We start from the raw sequence: 24569 nt of genomic DNA on the forward strand, positions 1-24569 counted from the left end.
AACTGTCACCTCCAATGTCCCTCTCTCTCACTTCTTTCTCTCTTATTTAAAAAAGGTAATGGGGAGAATCCTAGGAATTATAAACCAGTGAGTCTTACATCAGTGGTGGGAAAATTATTGGAGAGGACTCTTAAGGAGCATATAGAGAAGTACAGTATTCTCAGAGATAGTCATCATCGCTCTGTAGGGGGAAGGTTGTGCCTCACAAGCATAATTAATTTTTTTGAGGAGATAATGAAAGACATTGATGAAAGAGTGTGGTAGATGTGGTATTTGGATTTTAGAAAGATATTTGACAAGGTCCCCCAAGAGAGACTTGTTCAGGAAGTCATGAGACATGGGATCCATTGATTCCAAACTAGCTTGCCTGTAGAAAACAGAGAGTAGTAGGGGATGGTAAGTATTCCACCTGGAGGTCAGTGACTTGTGGATTCCCTCAGGGAGCAAGCTACACCTGGGGCTGTGGGAACAGGTGTGAGCGAGGGATAGAGCAAGTGCATTCCAAGCAGTGGGATCATTGTGTTCTTTAGAATATTTCCATTGGCCAATTAGTTCTAGCCAATAAAAAGAGGGGAAGCTCAAGTGAAGCAGCCAGTGAATGAGTGACTCAGGTTAAGAGTGGGACTTTGAGGCTTTGGTTCAAGAGGCTCATGGTATGAAGGGAACGTTGAGATTTGGGCTTGAGAAGCTTCGTTGAGCAGAGGCAGGTTTTTCAGATTTTTATTTTTCCTATGTCATAGATAGTGGGAATGGGAACCAGGGCAGGGACATAATCCTCTTGCAAGATGTGGAAGGTGACTTCATCTGCAAGAAGTGCATCCAACTGCAGCTTCTTACAAACTGAGTTAGAGAACTGGAGTTGGATGACATCTGGATCATTCGGGAGGCAGAGGGGGTGATAGACAGGAGTTACAGGGATGCTGATGCACCTAGGAGCCAGGTGAAAGGTAGGTGAGTGACAGTCAGGAGATGGAAAGGAAAATGACAGCCAAGAAGGGCACCCCTGTGGCCATTCCTGTCAATAACAAGTATACCATTTTGGATACTGTTTGTGGGGGACACACACTTAAGGAACACTGCATTTTCTTTAATACCGTGCATATATTTTATTGACAGATCCTACGGCGCTTACTCACAATCATGGTCATGTGATCACTCCACCTCTATCTCCTGCATTGGGCAACAGAGGAAGTGTAATCAATCAAAGACTGCTTGCTGTCAGGACACAGAATGGTAGCTCAGCATTGCCCGTCCAGCCGCATTGCCACTCGTACTCTGATTCACTCTATCAGATGTTACCCCAGCCCAGTCAAAACTTCTACAGTGCTAATTCCAACTATCAAACCGTGTTCAGAAATCAGACTCATCCTACTGCTGCAGTCTACCAGCACAGAGTGGAGCCTGGCCGATTTGCATCTTTTAATGAACAACCTGTTTCAAGGGACTACTTCAGAAGTTGTGCCATGTCACCCTATAATTCCAGATCTCCATCTAACTTTGGGTCACCTTCAAATCCACAGGAAGCACACAATTTGCAGTTGTTGAATGCAGGAAACTTTAATTTTTTGGGCAATTCAGTTCCATGTCAAGGAGCATCATTTTCTTCCACTGGCTCAAATGGTAAATATTAATGCATCAATTCAAAGCTCTATAATCAAATACAAGGAAAGAAATGTACAACCTTTATTCAAGAATGAATTTAAGCTGAAAGTCAGGTCCCTAGATGATGTAACTTCTGGCTAGTTCATTAACTTTAGTCTTTTTTCTTTAGAGGAAAGTGAACTAAAGATTTGTTTACCTATTCAAAGGGTTTTCCACTTTTCATCATATTGAAGAGGCTATAATGATAATGAGCATTAGGGAGGATGCCCTTGCTGCTTTTTATACCATTAGTGGGTGTATATTAGAAGACAGACATGAAGGACTGTAGGACTGGATAGAGTAGATATGATGTTTCCTCTGGTAAGGCAGTCTGGGTCCAAAGGGCACAGCCTTAGAATACAAAAAAAATATTCCTTTAGAATGGAGATGAGGAAGGATTTCTTTATCCAGAGAGTAGAGAATCTGTGGAATTTGTTGCTGTGGGCAGCTAAGGAGGCCAATTACTTGCCTATATTTAAAACAAAGACATATAACTTGATTAGGAAGCAAATCAAGGATTAAAGGGAGAAGGCAGGAGGATGGGACTGAAAAGCAAGTAAAAAGCATGTATGGCAGGAGAGAATTGATGGGCCAAGTAGCCTAATTTCACTCCTATATTTAATAGTCCCATTGGCTGGGGATGTGAGAGGCTGTGGGCAGATTTGTAAAAATAGATAAAATTTCTCAAAAATCTGGCAACATCCAGCCCTGCGGAAAGATTATTTGTTTGTGTAAAGAAGCACAGAGAGTGTAAATGCTGGAATCTTGAGCAAACAAGAATTGTTGGAGGGACTCAGCAGATCAGACAGCATCCATGGGTAGAAATGGTTCTGTGCGTGGAACCTTTATCTTGAACTAATGCAAGGACTGACCATTTCTACCCATGGATATGGTCTGATCATTTGCAGTGTAGCCTGGAGTACCCATTGATTAGCAAGGAAGCCACTGCCTGGAAAGCTGTTTCCTGGCATGAAGAAATTACCCTGCTTGTAGAATATTTTAAACACTTCACCCCAGAGTAAAATATGACATGTTAGAAATTGAGAATCCAACATCTAAGATTTTGCTTTTAGATCAGATGAAGGATCAATGTTTCTCTCTTCACAGTTGCTGTCAATTTGACCTGTTTCACTTAAATACATTTCACTAACTGGGGCTGGAATTTGCTATCAGTAGGATAAGTTGCCTTTTAAATAATTGTTACTCCTATTTCAATCAGAAAATAACCTTTTAGACTTATTTTGGCCCAGAGCACTGAGCAGATTGGATTGCTGGCAAGTTTGGTGGAAAATGCTATCATTGATTCTTTTAAAATGTTACCTCTCTAAAGAAGCAGATTGAGAAAGTCTAGCAGCTATTTCAATCGGAACTTCCTCCACTTGAAATCTTGCAGAATTTGACATCTTTGTTTTGCTTTGAGTTCTTCCTATCTTCTCTGTACCACGATGCACCTTAACTATTATGGAATCAATATTCATTTATTATTTTTTTAAATTTCAGGATACTACGGCAACAATAACTACACAGAGTCCCACCGATTGGGCTCCATGATTGACCAACACGTGTCTGTTATTAGCAGTGTCAGCAGCATTAGGTCGGTAGCTGGTTACAACGACATCCACGATCCACTCAACATTCTGGATGACGGTGGAAGGAAACATCCAGGATCTTTCTATGCAGATTCATCACCTTTACTCTGTCGTACTCCTGCAGGTAAGTGGAGGAAATAAGAATAATACTCCAAAGCGCTTCAATTTTTTTTCTTCGAGGTAAGTATTGATAATATTTGCAGATATTGGCAAATAAAAGAAACAAATGTTAAACCCAATAGAGGTATTTCATTGGAAAGTCAAATATCAACACTCTCCTGGGATCAACAGATATGCTTTCTTTATACCCAATTAATGTGTCTTTGCTCTTCCTTTGTACTAAGAAAAACATATTTTAAAAATCACCTATCTTCATGGATAAGGCTACTTAATTATACCATGCTCCCCCCTCAGAATCAGGTTTATGGTCATGAATATGTCACAATTTTATTTTGTGGCAGCAGTATTGAGCATTACAAATGCAAACATTGCTTTAAATTATATTTCTTTAAATATACTATTTAAAAGTATATAGTGCAAAAGAAGAAGAAAAAAGTGAGGTACTGACTGTGGTTCATTGTCCATTCAGAAATATGATGGTGGAGGAGAAGAAGCTGTTCTTGTTGGGTGTTTATCTTCAGGCTCCTATACCTCCTTCCTGATGGTAGCAGTGAGAAGAGACCATGATCTGTGTGATGTTTCTTTTATTGTAATAAGAAACTCACGTTCTTTTATAATATAGTATAATATTAGCTAAAGCACTCACAACCTTGTGAAGGCATCCATTTTGAACCTACCCGAGCTGCAACAACTTGTCTCTGACTCCATCTAGTGGTCAGTATTATCACTAGCACTCTAATCATTACATCCCCTTTCCTTGAGATGCTAATACAGTAGTCTTTTCAATTTAAACACAAACATTTTAAATGTGCAATTCTTTTCCTTTTAGAGATTCAGTCTGTCAGGTGCTTTGATAATGCACTCATGGCATCGTGGATCTTCTTGACAAAGGTGCTTATGTACACTCTGCTGGTCCACTGCTGTGTATCACTGATGGTGTTTCCTCTGTTGCTGTGCAGGCTGGATCCTTTGCATTTGTCTGTTCCTGCAATGTCTCTTGCATTTTCAGCAGGCTCTTTTGATTCCTCCTCTGTATTTGACCCACCTCTGTCAAGACAGTGTAGGACCTTGGATTTACTTCCTCCAGAACAGTAGCCTTGTTGTCACAAGTGTTGGAATCTCTTGAGTCTCACTGCCTCAGGATGTGCCAGAGGTCATAAACTTCTTGCTGACTTGCAATGCTTTGCTATTTGTTTCCATTGCAGATGCTTTTGTTTCTGTTTGACATCTTTGAGATCTCTATTCTGGTTTGGGTCTGCAGAGTAGGGAAATGTGGTGCATAGTTTATGTCTCATCAGGAGCTCAGGATGAGACCTGCCTTGTTCAAGTGGTGAAGCTCTAATTCAATCTTTGGCTTGCCTTCGCGGATGAAGATTTATGGAGGGGTAATGTCCACATCAGCTGCAGGCTCGTTTGTGGCTGACAAGTCCAATGCGGGACAGGCAGACACGGTTGCAGCGGTTGCAAGGGACAATTGGTTGGTTGGGGTTGGGTATTGGGTTTTTCCTCCTTTGTCTTTTGTCAGTGACATGGGCTCTGCGGTCTTCTTCAAAGGAGGTTGCTGCCCGCCGAACTGTGAGGCACCAAGATGCATGGTTTGAGGCGATATCAGCCCACTGGCGGTGGTCAATGTGGCAGGCACCAAGAGATTTCTTTAGGCAGTCCTTGTACCTCTTCTTTGGTGCACCTCTGTCACAGTGGCCAGTGGAGAGCTCACCATATAACATGATCTTGGGAAGGCGATGGTCCTCCATTCTGGAGACGTGACCTGCCCAGCGCAGTTGGATCTTCAGCAGCGTGGATTCAATGCTGTCGGCCTCTGCCATCTCGAGTACTTCAATGTTAGGGATGAAGTCGCTCCAATGAATGTTGAGGATGGAGCGGAGACAACGCTGGTGGAAGCTTTCTAGGAGCCTTAGGTGATGCCGGTAGAGGACCCATGATTCGGAGCCGAACAGGTGTGTGGGTAAGACAACGGCTCTGTATACGCTAATCTTTGTGAGGTTTTTCAGTTGGTTGTTTTTCCAGACTCTTTTGTGTAGTCTTCCAAAGGCGCTATTTGCCTTGGCGAGTCTGTTGTCCATCTCATTGTCGATCCTTGCATCCGATGAAATGGTGCAGCCGAGATAGGTAAACTGGTTGACCGTTTTGAGTTTTGTGTGCCCGATGGAGATGTGGGGGTCTGGTAGTCATGGTGGGGAGCTGGCTGATGGAGGACCTCAGTTTTCTTCAGGCTGACTTCCAGGCCAAACATTTTGGCAGTTTCCGCAAAAACAGGACGTCAAGTGTGGAAGAGCTGGCTCTGAATGGGCAACTAAAGCGGCATCATCTGCAAAGAGTAGTTCACGGACAAGTTGCTCTTGTGTCTTGGTGTGAGCTTGCAGGTGCCTCAGCTAGGTTAGATCTGAGCCATTGTCTTGTCGTTTGTTGAGCAAATGTTTAACTATGTGATCTCCTTTCTCTTCTTTACCATTTGACTGATTAACTTGAAATCGCATATCAAAAATTATACTCTTCTGCAAAGTTCTGGAATTCTCTACAATTATTGCATGGTTCATTGTCACTGTTGACAAACTGAGGTATATTCTGTCTTCAAAATGCCAATTTCATGTACAGATACTCCCTGACTTGTGACCTATGCAAGTTATGTCCATCCACATGTACAATCGAAATTTTTTAAAAGTAAAATTATAATATTTACGTGGATTATGTTGAATTTGACAAACGATAACAGAGATAAAGGGCATGTAAGAGCCAAAATGTGTGTATTTACTTGTTAGTTGGTGTCCTGGTGTCTGTAGGCTGGGTGCAACCATCTGGATTCCTCTGCGCATGCACGAACCTTCAGTTGATGCACGAGCAGTGGGTTTGTGAATTGGGGTTAGATTGGTGCAAGTTGAGCGTTAAAGGCATGAATGCAATATCATTAGGGGGCTTAACCTTCATGCACATGCCAACCGAACTCCAAAACTCACCACATAGGTGCCAACTGAAGACTTGTGCATATGCCAACCGAAGACTCACATGTGCACAGGAATCAAAATGGCCATACCCAGCCTACGGATTCTGGGACACTGACCAACAACGTAAGCTTAGACCAGAATATGAAAAGATTTGCCACGGGCAAGCGAAAAATTCAAGAAGTTTTAAGTTGTTATCATCAAATCTATGATGACAAAATAATTTGATTCAAAAGTTTGCTTTAAGTCTTTGGAACTCCACGTGTGTGGTCAAAATTCTGTCTTAAGTCCATTTTGAGATATGGTCCCAATTACAATGGTAAGTTGGGGAGTACCTGCATTTGATTACACAAGCAACAGGACATGTTAGGAAGCAGCACAATTTCAGGATAATTCAATAAGATAGTCAATAACCAGCAAGTAATTATTTCCATCCCTGTGGAACAGATCCGTCCAAACTTGCTGTCATGGTCCCATTGGTAAGACACTTATGATCATGGTTTCCTTTGTTTGCTTTACATGATGATTCAAACTGGTCTCACAGCTTAAAACCATCCTGTTGATGTCAGCATTTATCCCTAGCCAATAAACAGCAGTTCTGGGCCTTCTCTTACATTTTTCCATTCCAAAGTGCCCCTTGTGCACCCTTGTCGCAGTGATTGAGGAATGACAATTCTGATCTGTCGAAGTAGAAGCCCATTGATAAATCTCAGCTCTGATGTAGTAGTATGGCTGACATTCACCTCTAGGCCATCCTTCATTCAGATTCTTGATGACTTTCTGTAGAAATGTGTCCTTTTTCTGTTTCAGCTCTGATATGCTTGGATTTTATGTTAGATCCGGAAAGTGATTCAGTGGAGATTCACATCTGTTTCTGTGGAACTCTCATTGTGTACTTCACTCTCTCGTTGCCCTGGATAATGCATCAACTAACACAATAAGTTTCCCTGGTGTATAGACCAATCAAAGTCATAATGTTGTAGCTTCAGCATCAGTCTTTGAATTTTCACCAACTTTTCTTTTTTCCTTTTAAAATATCTTTATTGAGTTTAATTAAAAAAAGCATACACATATTAATCCAATACATGGGCTGAAATATAAGAAAAGACAGATAATTTATATTTCTCAAATAATACCTTAATCATACATAATATAAATTGTGTATACCCTTCTTAATAAAATCCATTTTATCAAAATATCTCTAAAGAAAAACAAAAGAGGAAAAAAAAATCCATATTAATCGAACCCCTCCCTCTAAACAAGGTTAACTTGCATATCTAATATACATAGAAAACAAAAGATGACATTTGGAAACCAGACAACGCTGCTCAGAAGCACCTAAACGCCTTAATTCTCTAAATTATTGTGAAAGGCTCCCACGTCTTATAAAAATTCACCTTTACATCTTTAACATTATATGTGATTTTTTTCCCAAACTTAGGAAGGACATGACCTCCTGTAACCATTCATTATGAGTATGTGGGGTAATGTCTTACCATTTCATCAAAATTGCCCATCGAGCTATCAATGACGGAAAAGCTAAAATTCAATTCTGAGAATCCAGCGCACCGGTGGCATCATGAAGAGAGGCTCTGCTTCCTCAGGAGTTTGCGGAGGAGCTAGTGGAGTTGTTCAAGTGAACCGGTACGGACTTGAAGGGCCGACATGGCCTGTTTCCGTGCTGTAAACGGTTATATGTAGCAATTAAGGGGCATGGTTCTAATTTGACCTTAAAAATGACTGATAAAGTTTGAAAATAACTTTCCAAAAAATTTTATAAACTCGGGCAAGACCAGAACATGTGTATTAATGAAGCCTCAAAAATAGATTGAGAATAAAGGCACAATCTAGACTTTTTTTTTGGAATCCGTAGTTTTTCTCTGGCCTGTCCTATTATAGCTTATCATCTTTTTATAACTTCTCTGTCAGTTGCAGGTTTTAGGGAGTGGTAATAAACTGGGTATCAAAAATTATAAAGATCTTTTTTTATTCCAGATAATTTCACTTCTTTTGAATAATTGGGGGCACAATTTAAATTATCCAATAGTCTTTTTTTTTCCAGATATCTGCAAGTCAGACATATTGTTCAATCCAAACTGTTGGATTTTCTACAGATTTCTGAAACAAACATTTTTGATTTACTTTTTGACTTCCAATTTTCTCATAGAGGCTCAATATCAATTCTTTATAGTAAATGAGAATAGCTTTGCTACATAGGAACATAGGAAGTAGGAACAGGAGTAGGTCAAAAATGGCCCATCGAGCCTGCTCCGCCATTCAATACGACCATGGCTGATCTAATTTATGACCTAACTCCACCTACCTGCCTTCTCCCCATATCCCGATTCCTCTATCATGTAAAAATTTATCTAACCGAATTTTAAATATGTTTAATGAGGCAGCCTCAACCACTTCCCTGGTTAGTGAATTCCAAACATTCACTACTCTCTGGGAAAAAATTATTTTTCCTCATCTCTGTCCTAAATCTACTTCCCCAAATCTTGAGACTGGGTCCTCTCGTTTTAGTTTCCCCGGCCAGCTCAAAAAACCTTCCTACATCTATCCTATCCTTCATAATGCTATATGTTTCTATAATATCTCCTCTCATTCTTCTGAACTCGAGCGAATACAATCCTAGATGATTTAATCTTTCATCATAAGTCAACCCCTTCATCCCAGGGATCAACCTAGTAAACCTCCTCTGGACCGTCTCCAAAGCCAATATATCCTTCCTCAAATATGGAGACCAGAACTGGACACAGTACTCCAGGTGTGGTCTCACCAGTACCTTATATAGTTGCAACATTTAATTTGCTAGTCACAATCAAGAGTGATTGGGAGCATGACTTGGAGTTGTTGCTTACAGATGAGGACTGGGATATTGTTCTAAATCTGATTTATGGATCCACCTTCTCTATGTGACATTTTTTTGTCATAGCAACATTTCAATGAGTTTTTCTTGATTATGGCTATTAATGGCTTGTGGGCTTTCTCTGCCATGAATGTTAGTCGACCGTACACATAATTGTGGAATTTCTTGAGTCTCAAAGCTATTTCTTGAGACACTCTTTATTGATCTGTGCATATTGACATCAGATGTTGTCACCGCCGTCCTTGATGTGTATGCTACTGACCTCCAAACTTCTCTCACAGCCTGAAGTAATGCGGCACCTATTCCATCTTTTGATGCATCCATAGATATTTAGCCTGCACCCAGTGTTGTAGATAACCCTCATGGTAGGAAGTGAGGCCCCAATTATCTTTTCTGCTGACTTCAGTATCCTCTGCAGGGTTTTGCAGTCCGAGGAGATACAGATTCCAAACCAGGCGGTGATGCAGTTGCACAGGATCCTCTCAATATATCCTCCGTAGAATGTAGTGAGGATGTGGGGTGGGGGTTAGGAGATTAATTTTCCTTATCCTTCGCAGGAAGTAGAGACGCTGCTGGTCTTTCTTGGCTATGGACCAAGCTGGCAGTACAACAAGAAATGATACACTACTGAGCAGGACACCTGATCAAAATACCTCAGAACTGATTTCAGACTGCACAAATAGTTTTACCAAAATTAATACTATGGTATTTCTCATCAATATTTTATTGCTAAGAGCTATACTATAAATGACCAATGGCGTCTTTTCTGAAACATGGCAGGGTCGGATTTCTCTACTTTTCTGAAGGATGCTTTTCACTCTAAAGGTGGTACATTTTAGCATTATGAGAAAGCATAGATACTTTTTTAAAAGGAAACTTTTATAAGTTCATTTTCCTGGGAAGGCATGTGTTCTCATGGCTTACCTGTAATACTGAGTTATCTCTGGGTTTTGGAGTCCTTGCACTGTCTCAACCTCCCTATACAGATGCAGTCTGGTTACTGGAAGGCCACTTGATTCCACACTTGAGCAGTCTGAGATGATTGAGAGTTGGGGTGGCACTGTGAGGAGAGACAGCAGGTGACTTCTTGGGGAAGTGATAGACAACAGTTCAAGGGTCTGCTGCCATGCAGAATTCTCCTCCATCATTTCAAGCTCCAGCCATGGAGCTGACTCCTAGTCACAGATGTCTTTCTTATTCCCATTGTCAGATCTCTGTACATTTATGTGGCATGAGAGTGTAGAGTGCACATTCTTCCTCCTAGAAAAGAAAACAAGTTATAATTACCTCTGTTCACATAGAAAAGTGTTATACTCAGATGTGGCATTTCTCAGCTCATGCAGAAAATTAATCCTCTTGCCTACAGAATCTGTCCTTTGGTGATGGAAGGCCAGCTGCTTGTGTGTAACCCCTAATTACTTCTACAAGCTTGTCATGAAAGCATCCCAATCAGAGTCCCTGGTGTGTATCCTGAAACTCATGCCTGATAGTATATCTCCCATTGACACCTATCATTCACATTTATCCTGCTCGTCCCTTCTGTCATTGGGTGTCCCTCTGTGGAGTGTCAGGCACAATTGATGCTCTTTGTTACTTTCATCCAGTGTGTCCACCTGATCACTCCTTCACTGCCCTGTCCTAAGATGTTTTGCTTGGTGGTACTTTTACTTATATATAGAATGATTTCATTGAAACAGATCAAATGCTGAATAAGTAAGGTCTCCTCCTGTGTGGCTTCATCCTTCATTTTTTTCATATTTGCTTAAGCAGAGGTGATGAATTTCATTGAGGTACCTTCTCACTCGTTCTTGTTTTGCAGTTTTATGGGGTGGAGATTCGGTGGGATGACAGGTTAGAAACCTTCGTCTCTCTCCTCCTGCTATCTCCACACCATTACCCTCTCTATCCTTTGCTTCCCCACACTCTTCCCACCCCCCAACCTTCTTCAGGATGACACCAATTTTCTTAGTTTTGGTTCTTAAAGAAGCTCTCTTGTACAGTATTGAGGATTCCTTATGCAATTGAATTAAAACTGCTAATCATATAAACTACAAATGCTGTAGTCCAACAACTGTGAGAAAAATAAGAAATAACATTGAAAAAGCTGGAGTATTTTTGCTTTGTAGCTATCCATTTCAAGGCATCTCTACATGATTAGTTGCTGGAGAACTACAACATAAAACCATTCAGTGAAAATCTTTAATCTGCTGAAGGGAAAGAAATTGTCCAAGAAACTGCAGGTAGTAAGTGCAAAGAAGATCCCAACAGAGTCACTCTCACTCTCTCTCTCTCTCTCTCTCTCTCTCTCTCTCTCTCTCTCTCTCTCTCTCTCTCTCTCTCTCTTCCCCCCCCCCCCCCCCCCCCACCCTCCCCACTTTAGGAGGCATGCATTTGTAATAGGCTGGTTCATATTGGTTCAACTAAATAATATTAATTTTTGGAATTATATTTTGAAACTGTATATTTAAAGATGCTCTGATCGCAGTTACCACCAATATTTATCAAATTAACTGCTGAACAAAAGTTTGTTCATGTACTAAACTAAAATGAATGAAAAGTGTCCTTAAATCAGCCATGCACAGTTTCTACTGAACTCTTCTATTTTTGGAGACTGGCAAGGATAAATGTTACACCTCAGGATCACCAAGGAAGTATACTGGATCATCACCTTTTGGTTAAGAGGTAGATAGATCATAGCTGCATTGTCACAATTTAACTGTATCTCAGAATATTGCACTCAGCTAATTACAAATCTTTATTTTAATCTTTATACTTGTGCTTAATTATAATCCTTGAGGAATGGCAATGCACATCTGAAAATATAAATGCTTCTTTTGAGGCACTGAAATCGACTTTCTGATAATGGCTTACAATGTGTGCCCATGACAATGCAAGAATTGCATTAAGTGATATGACCTCAAAATTTATGTCTTTATCCAGAGGTTCATAACTTATTCTATTTTATCATGTGGATTTTCATCAAGAGTATTGGCTCCATTGGCTAGGAATTCATTCTGTAACAAATGCCATCTTAAGAAGATGAATGCAGGCATAACATATGAATGAGAAATAAAATAATGAAATAATGAATAATGAAAGCATGAAATAAAATTAAATTGTTCCTCAGAAATGGAAAGATGATTATTTTTCTCTCCAGTCTCTTCCAAACACAGGATGCCGTGTCTCCTGTGCCAAATTTCTTTAATCTCCTGTCCTATAGAGCCATCTGTATTGCATTGACATCTTCAGAATGGCAGCACAATTTGGCCTCTGCAGGTGCAATTGGTGTTACTCCCATTTAGTCACAGCTGAGTGTTCAGCAAAATGCCTATTACAGGCTCTTTTCTCTTGTCACATTGACCAGTAGTGCAGTGTTTGGCTCCCTTCTGGGAAAAAAAATATTGGTGCCTGCATAACTAACTTCCAGCTGTTTGGGAAATTTAGAGATGAGATAAATAAAAATTCCAGCGGTTCTTGATCCTATGACAGGGTGAGAATTCCATCTACTGCCTTGGAGAACATAGGTTTTACAAAATACAAAATGTATTAATGGGTTCTGATATGCTCTAGAAATCCATTCTATTCATTTCCCAGAATCCCATTCCATGGAAAGATAGGATATCCACTTGAGTGGATAAGAGATAAGAGTACTGCACTAAAGATGATGGCAGTTAAGTGTATGAGTTAACTTACAAAATATATTAAACTTTACTTTCAAAACAAATATTGGTCCATATTTATAATTAACATGTCAGGATTTCAAATCTGGTTATGTATTGTTCAATAAATATGCTTCCAGAAATTAATTTAAATTAAATTAATTTAACATCTTTATAATTCAGTAGCAATCAATCAAAAGATAAAGGCATTTATCATTGTTTATCATCAAACAAGAGGACTGTTAATTTCTGTGGAAGCAATAAAATAGAAAGCCCACTTTATTGCTAAGTCTTTGTAATGAAATGACATTGGTAAATCACTCAAATAATAATGAGTATTTGATCAATGATGCAAGAGGGAGAGGGAGAAGGAGAGCAAGGGAGAAACTGAGTTTCAGTGGATTGGGCAGCCAAATTAGATTGAGATGAGATAAATGGTGTGGAGGATTAGATGGTTGGAAGGAATGTTTATCATATGATTGCAATCAACACTTATTCCAAATGGATAGTACATCATAGTACAGGCCCTTTGATCCAACTTGTTCAGACTGCCAGTTTCCTCCCTGTGGTCCATACCCTTCTAAACTTTTTTCCTCTACATCCATCTTCAAATGATTTTTGATATTCATAATTGTCCCCACTTCTATAGTTTAATCTGGCACCTCATTTCATATATGGACATCCTCTGAGTGAAAAAGGTTGCCTTCAGATCTCTCCTAAACTTCTTCCCTCTTGCCTTCCACCTATGCCCTCTAATCCTAGCATTGTCTACACTGAAGAAAAGTCTATGGCATTCCCTTTTTCTATGCCCTTCAAGATTTTATAAGCATCCCATGTTCCAGGAAATAAAGACCCAACCTATACAACCTCCCCCTATAATTCAAGCCCTCAAGCCCTGGCAATATCCTGGTGAATCTTTTCTGCCCACCTTCCAACTCAATGATATTCTTTCTATACCTGGGCAATCAGAACTACACACAGTACTCTGTGTGGTCTCACCAATGTCTTGTACAGCTACATCATGAGGATTCAACTTGTGAACTCAATACTCTGCCCATTGAAGGCAAACATGCTCACTGACTTCTTCGCCAAGCTGTCCACCAAAGTTTCCACTTTCAAGGAATGATAAACCTGTACCCTGAGGATTTACTATTCTATAACATTCTCTGTGGTTCCACCATGAAAGTCCTACATGAATTAACAAAGTGAAACATCTCACCCACCTTCCAAAATTATCTTGATCCTATTGTAATCTTGGCTATCCTTCCTCACTGCCCACTACACCACCAGTTTTGATGTCATCTGCTGACAACATTGCCATTCAAATTATTCATATAAATAACAAACACTGGCTCCTAAGGAATACCATGGTCACAGGCCTTCAATCAGAATAACAAGATTACAGACTGACTACACTGATGCATCATGAATTGGAGTCTTAACTGTGAGTCTTGATTATACATGATAAGCTACCAGGACTATTGGTCTTGGGTGACCTCAAGTAAATGACTTTGATATCATAAGGCTTGTGTGCTGTAGATATTTGCATTTGTGGACCCTCTTCAAGACTCACAATGCAAAAGAAAAGTGAATTGGAGAGAGTCAGCATGTTATGCAGCATCCATAGGAAGCAAAGGTATGTTGCAGACCTGAGCCCTTAAGACTTATTGCTTTTCAAAAAATCATACTTGTTCCTTTTTTAATTAAAAGAAATTGTGCCCATTATCATTTACCTTCATCAACTGCCAACCAGTGAACAATATTTGGTAAAAGGATGTTGGTAGAGATATTATTGCATTTCTATTTTGTTAGCAAACAACATTCTGTGGAAAAAAAATATTTGTAAGGATTATATTGTCATCCATTTTTTTGAACATTTTAAAAGACTATTGGAGGGTGTCCAGACGGAAGATGAAATGCTCCTCCAATTTTCAGATGAAATTCATCACCTCTGCTTAAGCAAATATGAAAAAAATGAAGGATGAAGCCACACAGGATTTATCATACAGGACTCTGATTTTGGTATACACTAAATTTTGGAAACTATTTGTGCAGTCTGAAATCAGTTCCGAGGTATTTTGATCAGGTGTCCTGCTCAGTAGTGTATCATTTCTTGTTGTACTGCCAGCTTGGTCCATAGCCAAGAAAGACCAGCAGCGTCTCTACTTCCTGCGAAGGATAAGGAAAATTAATCTCCTAACCCCCACCCCCCATCCTCACTACATTCTAGAGGCAGTGCATGAAACTATGAACAGACATGTCAGCAAAGGAATGAGCTAGGGAAATTAATAAATGGGTGCCAACAGGGAGATCCACACTATAGTGCCGGACAAAACTGAGGTGCTCAACAAAAGCGATCTCCAAGTCTGTACCTTATCTCTCCAATTTAGAGGAGACCCTCCAACCAGATGGCATTAACACTGACATTCAGTTTCCATTAACCACCCCTCCCCTTCCCCTTTCACCTTTCCCCGGTGCATATGGACTCTCCCTCTCTTTCTCTCTGTGTCTCTCTCCTTTTCCATCCTTTCTGAGCTGAAATCAATTCTCACCTCTCCTCTTATCATATCCTAAACCTTTTGTTGCTGGGCCAGTCTTCAGTCTTTATTCTTGTGCCTTCCTGCTTTTTCTTATTCCTTAAAGGGCTCAGGCACGGAAAGTCGGTAATATATCTTTACCTCCTATGGAAGCTGCAAGACCAGCTGAGTTCCTCCAGCATTTCTGTCTGTTTTTAGTATAAATAAGGAGTCATTCACTTTGCAATTAAACATAACACGTTACAAATTTAGAGTTTGTCCATTGCACTTCCATTAAATACTCTCCCAAATTTTAGTTTGATTTATTTTGAGTTCAACAAACATAATTTCTGTGATAAAATAGCCCTTTAAATAAAATATTAATATTATTGAATTAAATGTGAGGCTTAGTAATTTTATTGCACCAATTCTTTTAATTATTCATTACAATAAATTGGCTATGTCAAATGTAAAAGTGAACAGTCAGTGTTTTTTTTTGGTAAGTAATTTCAGATTAACAGGAGTAAGTATTTTATCATAACTTTGTCATAGTTCAATAGAAATTGAACCATAAAACCATAGAACACCACACTGCCTCATGTAGCCTGTGCTGAACTGAATTTATTTTTTCTCTCTTTTGGAACGTGAAAATATCATTGCTTTGATTGTTCATGTCATATCACCCACTCCCTCCCCTGCAGAACAGTTGCAAACATACTTAAAATTAAGTGTGCAATAGCATTAGTATTCTCTCCAGCACCAAAAAAAAAGTTGCCCTAAACTGCAAGTGGCTTAGAAGAAGGGCTCATGCCCAAAACATCAGTCATATATCTATCTCCTATGGATGCTGTGAGACTTGCTGAGTTCTTCCAGCATTTCTGTGTTGTTACTACAATCACAGCATCTACAGACCTTCATGTTTCACTCTTGATGGGAGCAGGACCTTATTACACCACATTGAGCTCTTCTACCCAATAAAATGTATTAGCAGTGGGATGCTTTCTGGAAGTGAGAAACTGCAAGGGGGGGGGGAGACCCCTTTCATTTCAACTCTGCATTTCTGCCGCCCTCCTGCAAAGTCAGCCATCCTCTCAGGTTTGCCTGCAACACTTTACTTCCTAGATAATCTTTGAAACAAACATAACTTTTTAAAGTGGGGGTTAAAGAATGCAATTGAAGAGAGAGTTCTAGGAATAATGGTACACAGTTCCCTGAAGGTGGAATCTCAGGTGGATAGGGTAGTGAAGAAGGCCTTTGGAATTCTGGCCTTTATAAATCAGAGCATAGAGTATAAGAGTTGGGAGGTAATGTTAAAATTGTACAAGCCATTGGTGAGGCCAAATTTGGAATATTATGTTCAGTTCTAGTCACCAAATTATAGGAAGGCTGTGAACAAAATAGAGAGAATGCAGAGAAGATTCACCAGAATAATACCTGGTTTCAGCACCTAAGTTATAGAGAAAGGTTAAACAAGTTAGGTCTTTATTCCTTGGAGCGTAGAAGGTGGTGGGGGTGGGGGGGGGCGGAGTTTGAGAGTTTTTTTTAACATTTTGAGGAAGATAGATAGAGTAGAATTGGATAGACTTTTTTTCCATTGAGGATAGGGGAGATTCAAACTAGAGGACATGAGTTGAGAGATAGGGGGCAAAAGTTTAGGTGTAACACAAGGAGTTTCTTTACTCAGAGAGTGATGTCTGTGTGGAACGAGCTTCCAGTGGAAGTAGTGGAGACAGGAACAATATTATCCTTTAAGGAAAATATTGGATAGCTATATGGATGGAAAGTGTATGGAGGGTTATGGGTAGAGTGCAGGTCAGTGGGACGAGGAGAGTGTTAGAGTTTTGACATGGACTAGAAGAGCCGTAATGGCCTGTTTCTATTGTTGTAATTGTTATATGGGTATATGGTTTATTCAAAGTGCTTTTTAGTTTTGGCATATGGATGGGGGTGGAGGGGGGAGGAGTTGGAGTTCATATTCCTGGATCTCAGCAGGAAAGTTACTCTGGTGTACTTGTATTTCTCTGAAGGCTCCATCACCAATTGTATTCATTGTGTGGAGCTGTGCATTGACCATTGATTAATGTCTTTGGTGTATACACCTGACATCATGAAATTATCTGGTATGCCACAATAAGTGTGACTGGATGTGATGTGTCCAATTTAATAATTGGTACAATTTCACATGGAAATGATTGCTAATGTGATTTACTCTTGATAAAATCACTTTTGGGCTTGGCAGAGCGAAACAATAACACCACGACTTTGATATAGGCACATGCATGTAAAATATTAGAAGGTTGTGTGTGTGAGGTGAGGGAAAATTAGATTGTTGTGGAGTAGGTTTATACAACTTGGAACAACATATTGGGCTGAATGGCCTAGATGGTTCAATATTTTATGTTATCCCATTTCTGGGGTTGTATTTATAAAGTTTTATTGAACAGAAATTACTGAACCAACTTCCTGTTAAACATGCTGATCTTATTTCTTATCCTCCTTTTCACAGCTTCACATATGCAAAGTGTGATTTCATCATCTTCCTCCCAGTGCATGTACAGCGACTCTGGGCAGTATAATTCTCAGGACACAATGGATGCTCGCAGACAATCTGGGGAGGTGACCAACATGGTATCATCTCTACCCCCTATCAATACAGTGTTTATGGGAGCTACAGCTGGAGGGACATAAGGGCTCAATTAAGCATTCTAACTTTAAAAGTTCCCTTTAAGTAGAAAATATATCTCAAGCAATTGCTCGTTTGCAGTAGTATCTGAAAAATATTTCAGGACTTCAACCAACCAGTAAGTCTATGAACTGTGATAATATCTTTAATGTACACTGTTCTGATTTTGACATGTCGAAATTGATGACATAACTATTGACCAAAGGATCTTTTTGAGAATCAATGCCTCCTTCTAAAAGTTAAAACTGACAAATTATACAGATTATAACTTAGGAATAGTAAAATTGTAATATTTGTTTATAATTATTTATAGTTATATATGTGAACTGATGGAATAATTTCTAGGTGCAATTAATGGTGAATTGTCACTTATGATCAATGTTCATTACTTGTCCTGTATTTGCCAAATTGGAATATTTTTGTTTATCTTCTGCAGGGTTCAGTTAAGCTATGCTATTTTAGTTACCATTTCTTCATTTTATTTCTGCATGATTATATAAGAATTTTAGTATATGAACTTGCCATTGAATAGCTTTTCATGAGGGTAGACCATATAGCCAATGCACGTTGCTTTGCTGTTGGTAACTTGCTCCATAATTTAATTGTATTATTTGCTTTTACAAAAGCTAGTAGTAACACAGTGATACAGGTTACAGAGCTGCTGCTCGTAGCTCCTGCTCCAAAGTCCACAGTCCTGATCACTGATGCTGATTTTCAATGGGTGTCCAATTTCTCACCGTATTCCAAACAAGTGAAAGTTGGTTGATTAATTGACTTCTCTAAATTCGCCCCAGTATTGTAGATGGGTGCCAGAATCTTTGGGGAATTAACGTGAATGTGAGGAGAATAAAATGGGTTAGGTGGAATTTGAGTAAATATGGTTGAGGATCATTGCAGAGTCAATGGGTGGAAAGAAGTGTCTAAGCTGTTTATTGAAGACTCTAAGAATGGGAACAAAATGAATGAAATAACATTCTAATATTTATTTCAACGACTACTTGCCTTATTTCACTTAGTACTATGGCTTAAGCAGCATTCTCAACCTTTTTATTTTGGCTATGGTCCCCTTAGGACTCTGCTCAAAGGTTATGGGTCCCCTTTCCTGTGAAACAGTCAAGTTTAGTTGTTCTGTATTTCTCTTTTACCGACTACATAAAAAGATATTTTAAAAAATTCAACATTTTGGATTAAATATGCTGTGGTCACCAAGGGGGTATTTGGCTCCTGTTGAGAATTGCTGGCAGAACATTTGCTGTCAAACAACAGCAAATATTTCTGATCCTGAAAAGATTCCCATGGACTGTTTTTTTTAATGGAAGCATTCCTTTCTCTGTAGCTTCTGCTTATCCACCTGATTAGACAACCGCAATGAGGAATGTCGAGGAACAATGGTCTTGGAATTAAAATCAAAATGTTTAATTTATGCTTTAAAAATTATTCAGAACTCTAAACATTATATAACCAAGATGGAAGCAAAATGTACAAACTTAATAAATTATATTGTGGACTAATAACCAGTGGCCTGGATATTGAATCTGAATCCATGAATTTGAAATGCACAACACCTGGCAAACTTAAACAAATGATGTAAATTTGGAACAAAAGGCTATTTAGAATAATTGGAACAAAAGGCTATTTAGAATAATTGGAACAAAAGGCTATTTAGAATAATTGTGGTCATGAAACTAATGAATGCATTTTGAGGAAAATAAAAACGTCTGGTTCAATATCTTCTTTAAGGAATGAAAATTGCCGACGTTATCTGTATTGGTCTATGATGAGATAAACTCTTCAATTCTCTCTCTAATGATTTAACACGAGCTAGAATACAACCACTAAGGTTTCCAAAATCACAAGTGTCTATAATGGAGAATATGACCAGGAATGTTTCTTGAGTGCATTTGTCGAGGAAAGTCATCTTGATATATGTCCTGCAGGAAATTTTCCAAGATGTCAGTGGGTGAATTGTTCATTGCTGCGTCCCCAGCCACTGGTCATTCTTTGACCTGTGCTTGGAGCCATGGCTTTTATAGAGGTGTTAAATTTAAATTTGTGTTTAATGTGGTCCTCAAAATCTTGACAGTAGAGGAGTTGTATACAGTTAGACCCTTACTTATGTTGGGGTTCAGTTCAGAGACTTCCACCGTAAGTCAAAAATATCATGTCGGGTGCTATTGGTACAGATAAAAAATAAACATACTGTGGCAGACTTATCCTGCAATCCCGGAATAAGCCACAAAAAAAAATGTTCCTTGGTCTTGCTGCATACAGGTATGAATCGTCTCAGTTGTTGAGGAATTGCCAATGCTTGATCCCTATAATATTGATTATAAATAGTTGAGGCCCTAGTAGTGAACCTTCTGGCACCCCATGAGTTACTGATTGCCAATTTGAAAATGTCCTGTGCATCTTGAATCATTGTTTACTGGTGGTTAGTCTCTCCCTGATTAGATAAAGGGAATTGATATCCTATTCATCCAAAAATAACTGACCTGGCTCCAAGTGAGCCTAACCTGTCCTGACTTATGTAGACAGGCCCCAACAGCTTCAGGTCCGGTATTGAGTTTTAGGGCAATCATGAGACCGAGAGTGGGGTTTCATTTTTCTTTAATCTTCAGGGAGTGACCAACTAACAGTAAACAGAGATGTGGGATTAATTGGTCATTTTCAAATTGGCAATCAGTAACTCATGGGATGCCAGAAGGATCACTGCCAGGGCCTGTTTATAATCCATATTATTGACTTCTGTGAAGGGATCTAGTGTAGGTCACCATATTTGCTGATGCTAAACAGATAGGTGGTTAAGCTATGGGGAGAACACAAAGAACTTGCAAAGGAATAAAGATTAATTAAATGAGTGGGCAGATGGAAATTTTTTTGTCCTCTTTGGAAAGAAGAATGAAAAAGTAAATAATTAATTAGACTGCAAAATATTGTAAGTGATCGAAAGGTCCTAGTATATCAAGATGTATGGCATAAAATCAGGATCCTTAGCCTACTGAGATATGCAAAAATTAGTATGAGAGTATAGCACATGTGGTGCCCTCCATAATGTTTGGGACAAAGACACTTTTTTTTTCCTGTGCTCCAGTTTTAAATTTGTAATCAAACCATTCACACATGATTAAAGAGCACATTCCAGACTTTGACAATGATAATTAAAAGATTTATAACAAACATGTACATCAAACTGCAAGAGAAAGAGAACAAGGAAACAAGCTGTAAACCCAAACAAAAATGGGAACAAGATCTAAACATAAAGATAAAGAATGAAACATGTGAAAAGCTATGCTCTGGAACTATGAGAAATACAATAAACAGGAGGTTACACATGATACAATATAATTGGTTACACAGGCTATATACCACGCCCCAAAAGTTAAATAAATGGGACCCAACAGTATCAGAAAGATGTTTTCGCTGTAAGAAGGAAACCGGAACAACAGTACATGCAATTTGGGCATGTGAGAAATTGGAAAAGTTTTGGGAAGATCTAAATCAGGTATTAAATAAAATCACAAAAAGCAATATTCCAAAAAATACAGAGATCTTTCTTCTAAGTAATATAAGTAAAGAACTTGGACTCGATTTGGATGGAGCACAAAAAAGATTTATTATGATAGCCTTAGCTGTAGCAAAAAAATGTATTATGTCAACCTGGAAATTAGAAGATAGCCTGAGAATACAGCAATGGTACATAGAAATGAATAAATGTATTCCATTGGAAAAAAAATAACATATAATTTAAGAAATAACATCACAGTATTCGAACAAATTTGGGAACCGTACATGGAACACAACAAAGAAGTCCTAACCCGGACCTCCACCACCTAAAATGACAGAAGGAGAAGAAGACGAAATGAACTGACCCAGTATGTAAAAGTAGATGACACAAATTTCTTGATTATTTTTGTTGTGTGATGACATTGTTTAATAGATTTAATGTATCATATATGTTGAATGTTGAGCGGGTGAGGGGATAGGTGAAGGAGGGAAGGAAGGGAGGGGGGAAAAGGGGAGAAAATGACACTGTATATTCAAGAGGGAAATGTTTGTGTGTATTTTGGTCAGTACGGTTCATAGTGAGAAAAATAAAAAATTAAAATAAAAAAAAAGTTTATTTGTGTACATTTTAGTTTGACCATGTGAAAATTACACCACTTTTTATCCATTTCAGGACACCATGTTTGGGACATTTGGCTTCACAGATGTTTGTGAGTGTTCAGGTATGTTTAATTGCTTCATTGGTGTGAACATAAGAGAGCTAGGCTTGCTGCTAAGCTTTTGTTCACCTTTGGAGTCTGAGGTTGCCTTTTTTCAACATGAGGACCAGAGTTGTGCCAATGAAAGTCAAAAAAAGCCATTATGAGGCTGAAAAACAAGAATAAGCAGTAAGAGACATTGCATAATCCTTAAAATTCCTAAAAATAACTGTTTTTGGAACATCATTAAGAAGAGAGAGAGTGTACTGATGAGCTCAGAAATCACAAAGGGACTGGAGTACCACAATTTTAGATTCATAGACATCACCAGGTGCTGAATATCTTCTCTGGTGATGCTTTGCAAAGCCTTCACTGCAGCCATCTTCATCTCCTGCTTGTTGTGGGGAAGTGGAATTCTTCCTTAAGGGCCTATCTCACTGGCCTGGAGACTAGGTGGAGACCTGCTGGGGAGTCGAGTCTCCACGACGTCTCCTGGAAACTAGCCGGGTCTCTGGGGAGTCGCCAGGCTAAAGGTAGTATCTCACTGGGGGAGACGTCACCACGACTGCCGTGACTGATAAGTCGCGGCAATTCATGCGACCAAAACATGGTATGCATTCTCACCAAGGCAACGTCTCCATCAGTCGCGGCGACTAATGTCGCAACTGGGGAGACGTCTCCACGGAGTTGCCGCGACCTCTCCTCAGTCTCCTTGGTCTCCAGCAGATCGCGGCAACGTCACTGAGAGGTTGTGGAGATGTCGCAGAGAGGTCCCGGTGACGCCACAGAGACGTCTCCCCAGTCACAGACAACATTAGTCGCCGCGACCTGCTGGAGACTGGAAAATGTCTCCAGAAAAATCGAACGTTTGATTTTTCTGGCGACTCCCCAGAGACCCGGCTAGTTTCCAGGAAACGTCGTGGAGACTCGACTCCCCAGCAGGTCTCTACCTAGTCTCCAGGCCAGTGAGATAGGCCCTTAAGGAAGAATTCCACGTCCCCACAACAAGCAGGAGATGAAGATGGCTGCAGTGGAGGCTTTGCAGAGCATCACCAGAGAAGATATTCAGCACCTGGTGATGTCTATGAATCAAGACTTCAAACAATCAAGGGGTATGCAAAAAAGTGCTAAACATGTCTATTTTAACATACGAACTATTACTAGGTCCCAAATATTATGGTGTCCTGAAATAAAGGGACTGTGTATTAAAATTGCTGTCATTTCTACACGGTCAAACCAAAATGTATAAAAACAACCTTGAATGAATCTGGAATGTGCACTTTATTTACATATGAATTTCTTTGATTAAAAATCTAAAATTGTGGAGTACAGAGGGGCAAATAAAGAAGAAAAAAACCTTTTTTCCCAAACATTATGGAGGGGACTGTAATTAGGAAGGATAATGAATGATGACCTTTACTAAAAGGAGAAATGCATTACAAAAGTACACAGTTTTTGATACAAAATTTTACCTTCCAGTGCTGAGATTGGTCCAGGAATGGTGTATCTAGTTTTGGTCTCCATACTTAAGGAAGAGTGTACTTGCATTACAGACTGTACAGAGAAGAGATAAAGGGATAAATAATTGGAAGTGATGGAGTTATACTCATTGGAGTTTAGTTGAGAGGTGTTCTTATACAATAGTAATGGATACAGTTGCAGAGGCAGGATATTTTTTTCACATAGAATTTTGTGATGTAGTATCTCAGTTGAAACCTGAGATGAAGGATTGGTTCTGACTGATGATTGTGAATGCACCAACTTGGTCTTTAGTAGTCATATTTAGGCATAGATGGAAATGTCTTGATGCTGACTCCTCCCATTTGTTGCTTGATAGTCCACCAACTGTCATGGCCAGAATTAGCAGGGTTGCAGAGTTTTGACCTGGACCATTGTTTTGTGGAAGGAGTTACCTTGTCCACTGGATGCTGCTTTTGCCTGTTGCATTAATTTCCATTTGCATTTTTCATCTGGTTGACATCAGGTACTGGTACTCCAGCAGGCAGGCCCTCTTTACTCTTCATTGAACTAGAATTAATCCCTGGAAAATGAAGTCACACTTGTGTCAGTAACACACTTCGACTCCTTATGGTCATGACTTATGTTGATTAATTTTGGGCTGCAAGACCTCCTTTTGAGTCCCATTCAGTGAGCTTCAACTTCACAAAGGATATCCTGGGTATGGAATTGGAACTTTGATTCCACAAGGAATATATGGTGTTCCCTTCTGCCATTGGTGTCATGGACAGATGAAGCTGTTGGAAGTGGATTGGTGAGGATGATGTCAAGTGGATTTACTCATCATGTTGGTTCATTAATCCACTGTG

General features: G+C 39.4%; 1 protein-coding gene across 1 annotated transcript in view; it reads left to right on the top strand.

The window, feature by feature from the left end:
* rfx6 (regulatory factor X, 6) overlaps positions 1-18045 on the top strand; it is a 113936-nt gene extending 95891 nt beyond the window's left edge. Inside the window, exons 19-22 of the mRNA XM_069888108.1 lie at positions 1117-1620; positions 3142-3354; positions 5363-5365; positions 17864-18045. Of these exons, the coding sequence (XP_069744209.1) occupies positions 1117-1620; positions 3142-3354; positions 5363-5365; positions 17864-18045 (902 nt within the window). The remainder of the gene's footprint in view (positions 1-1116; positions 1621-3141; positions 3355-5362; positions 5366-17863) is intronic.
* Positions 18046-24569: the final 6524 nt, after the last annotated feature.

Source organism: Narcine bancroftii, chromosome 6 (assembly GCF_036971445.1).
Source record: "Narcine bancroftii isolate sNarBan1 chromosome 6, sNarBan1.hap1, whole genome shotgun sequence".
Lineage (NCBI taxonomy): Eukaryota > Metazoa > Chordata > Chondrichthyes > Torpediniformes > Narcinidae > Narcine > Narcine bancroftii.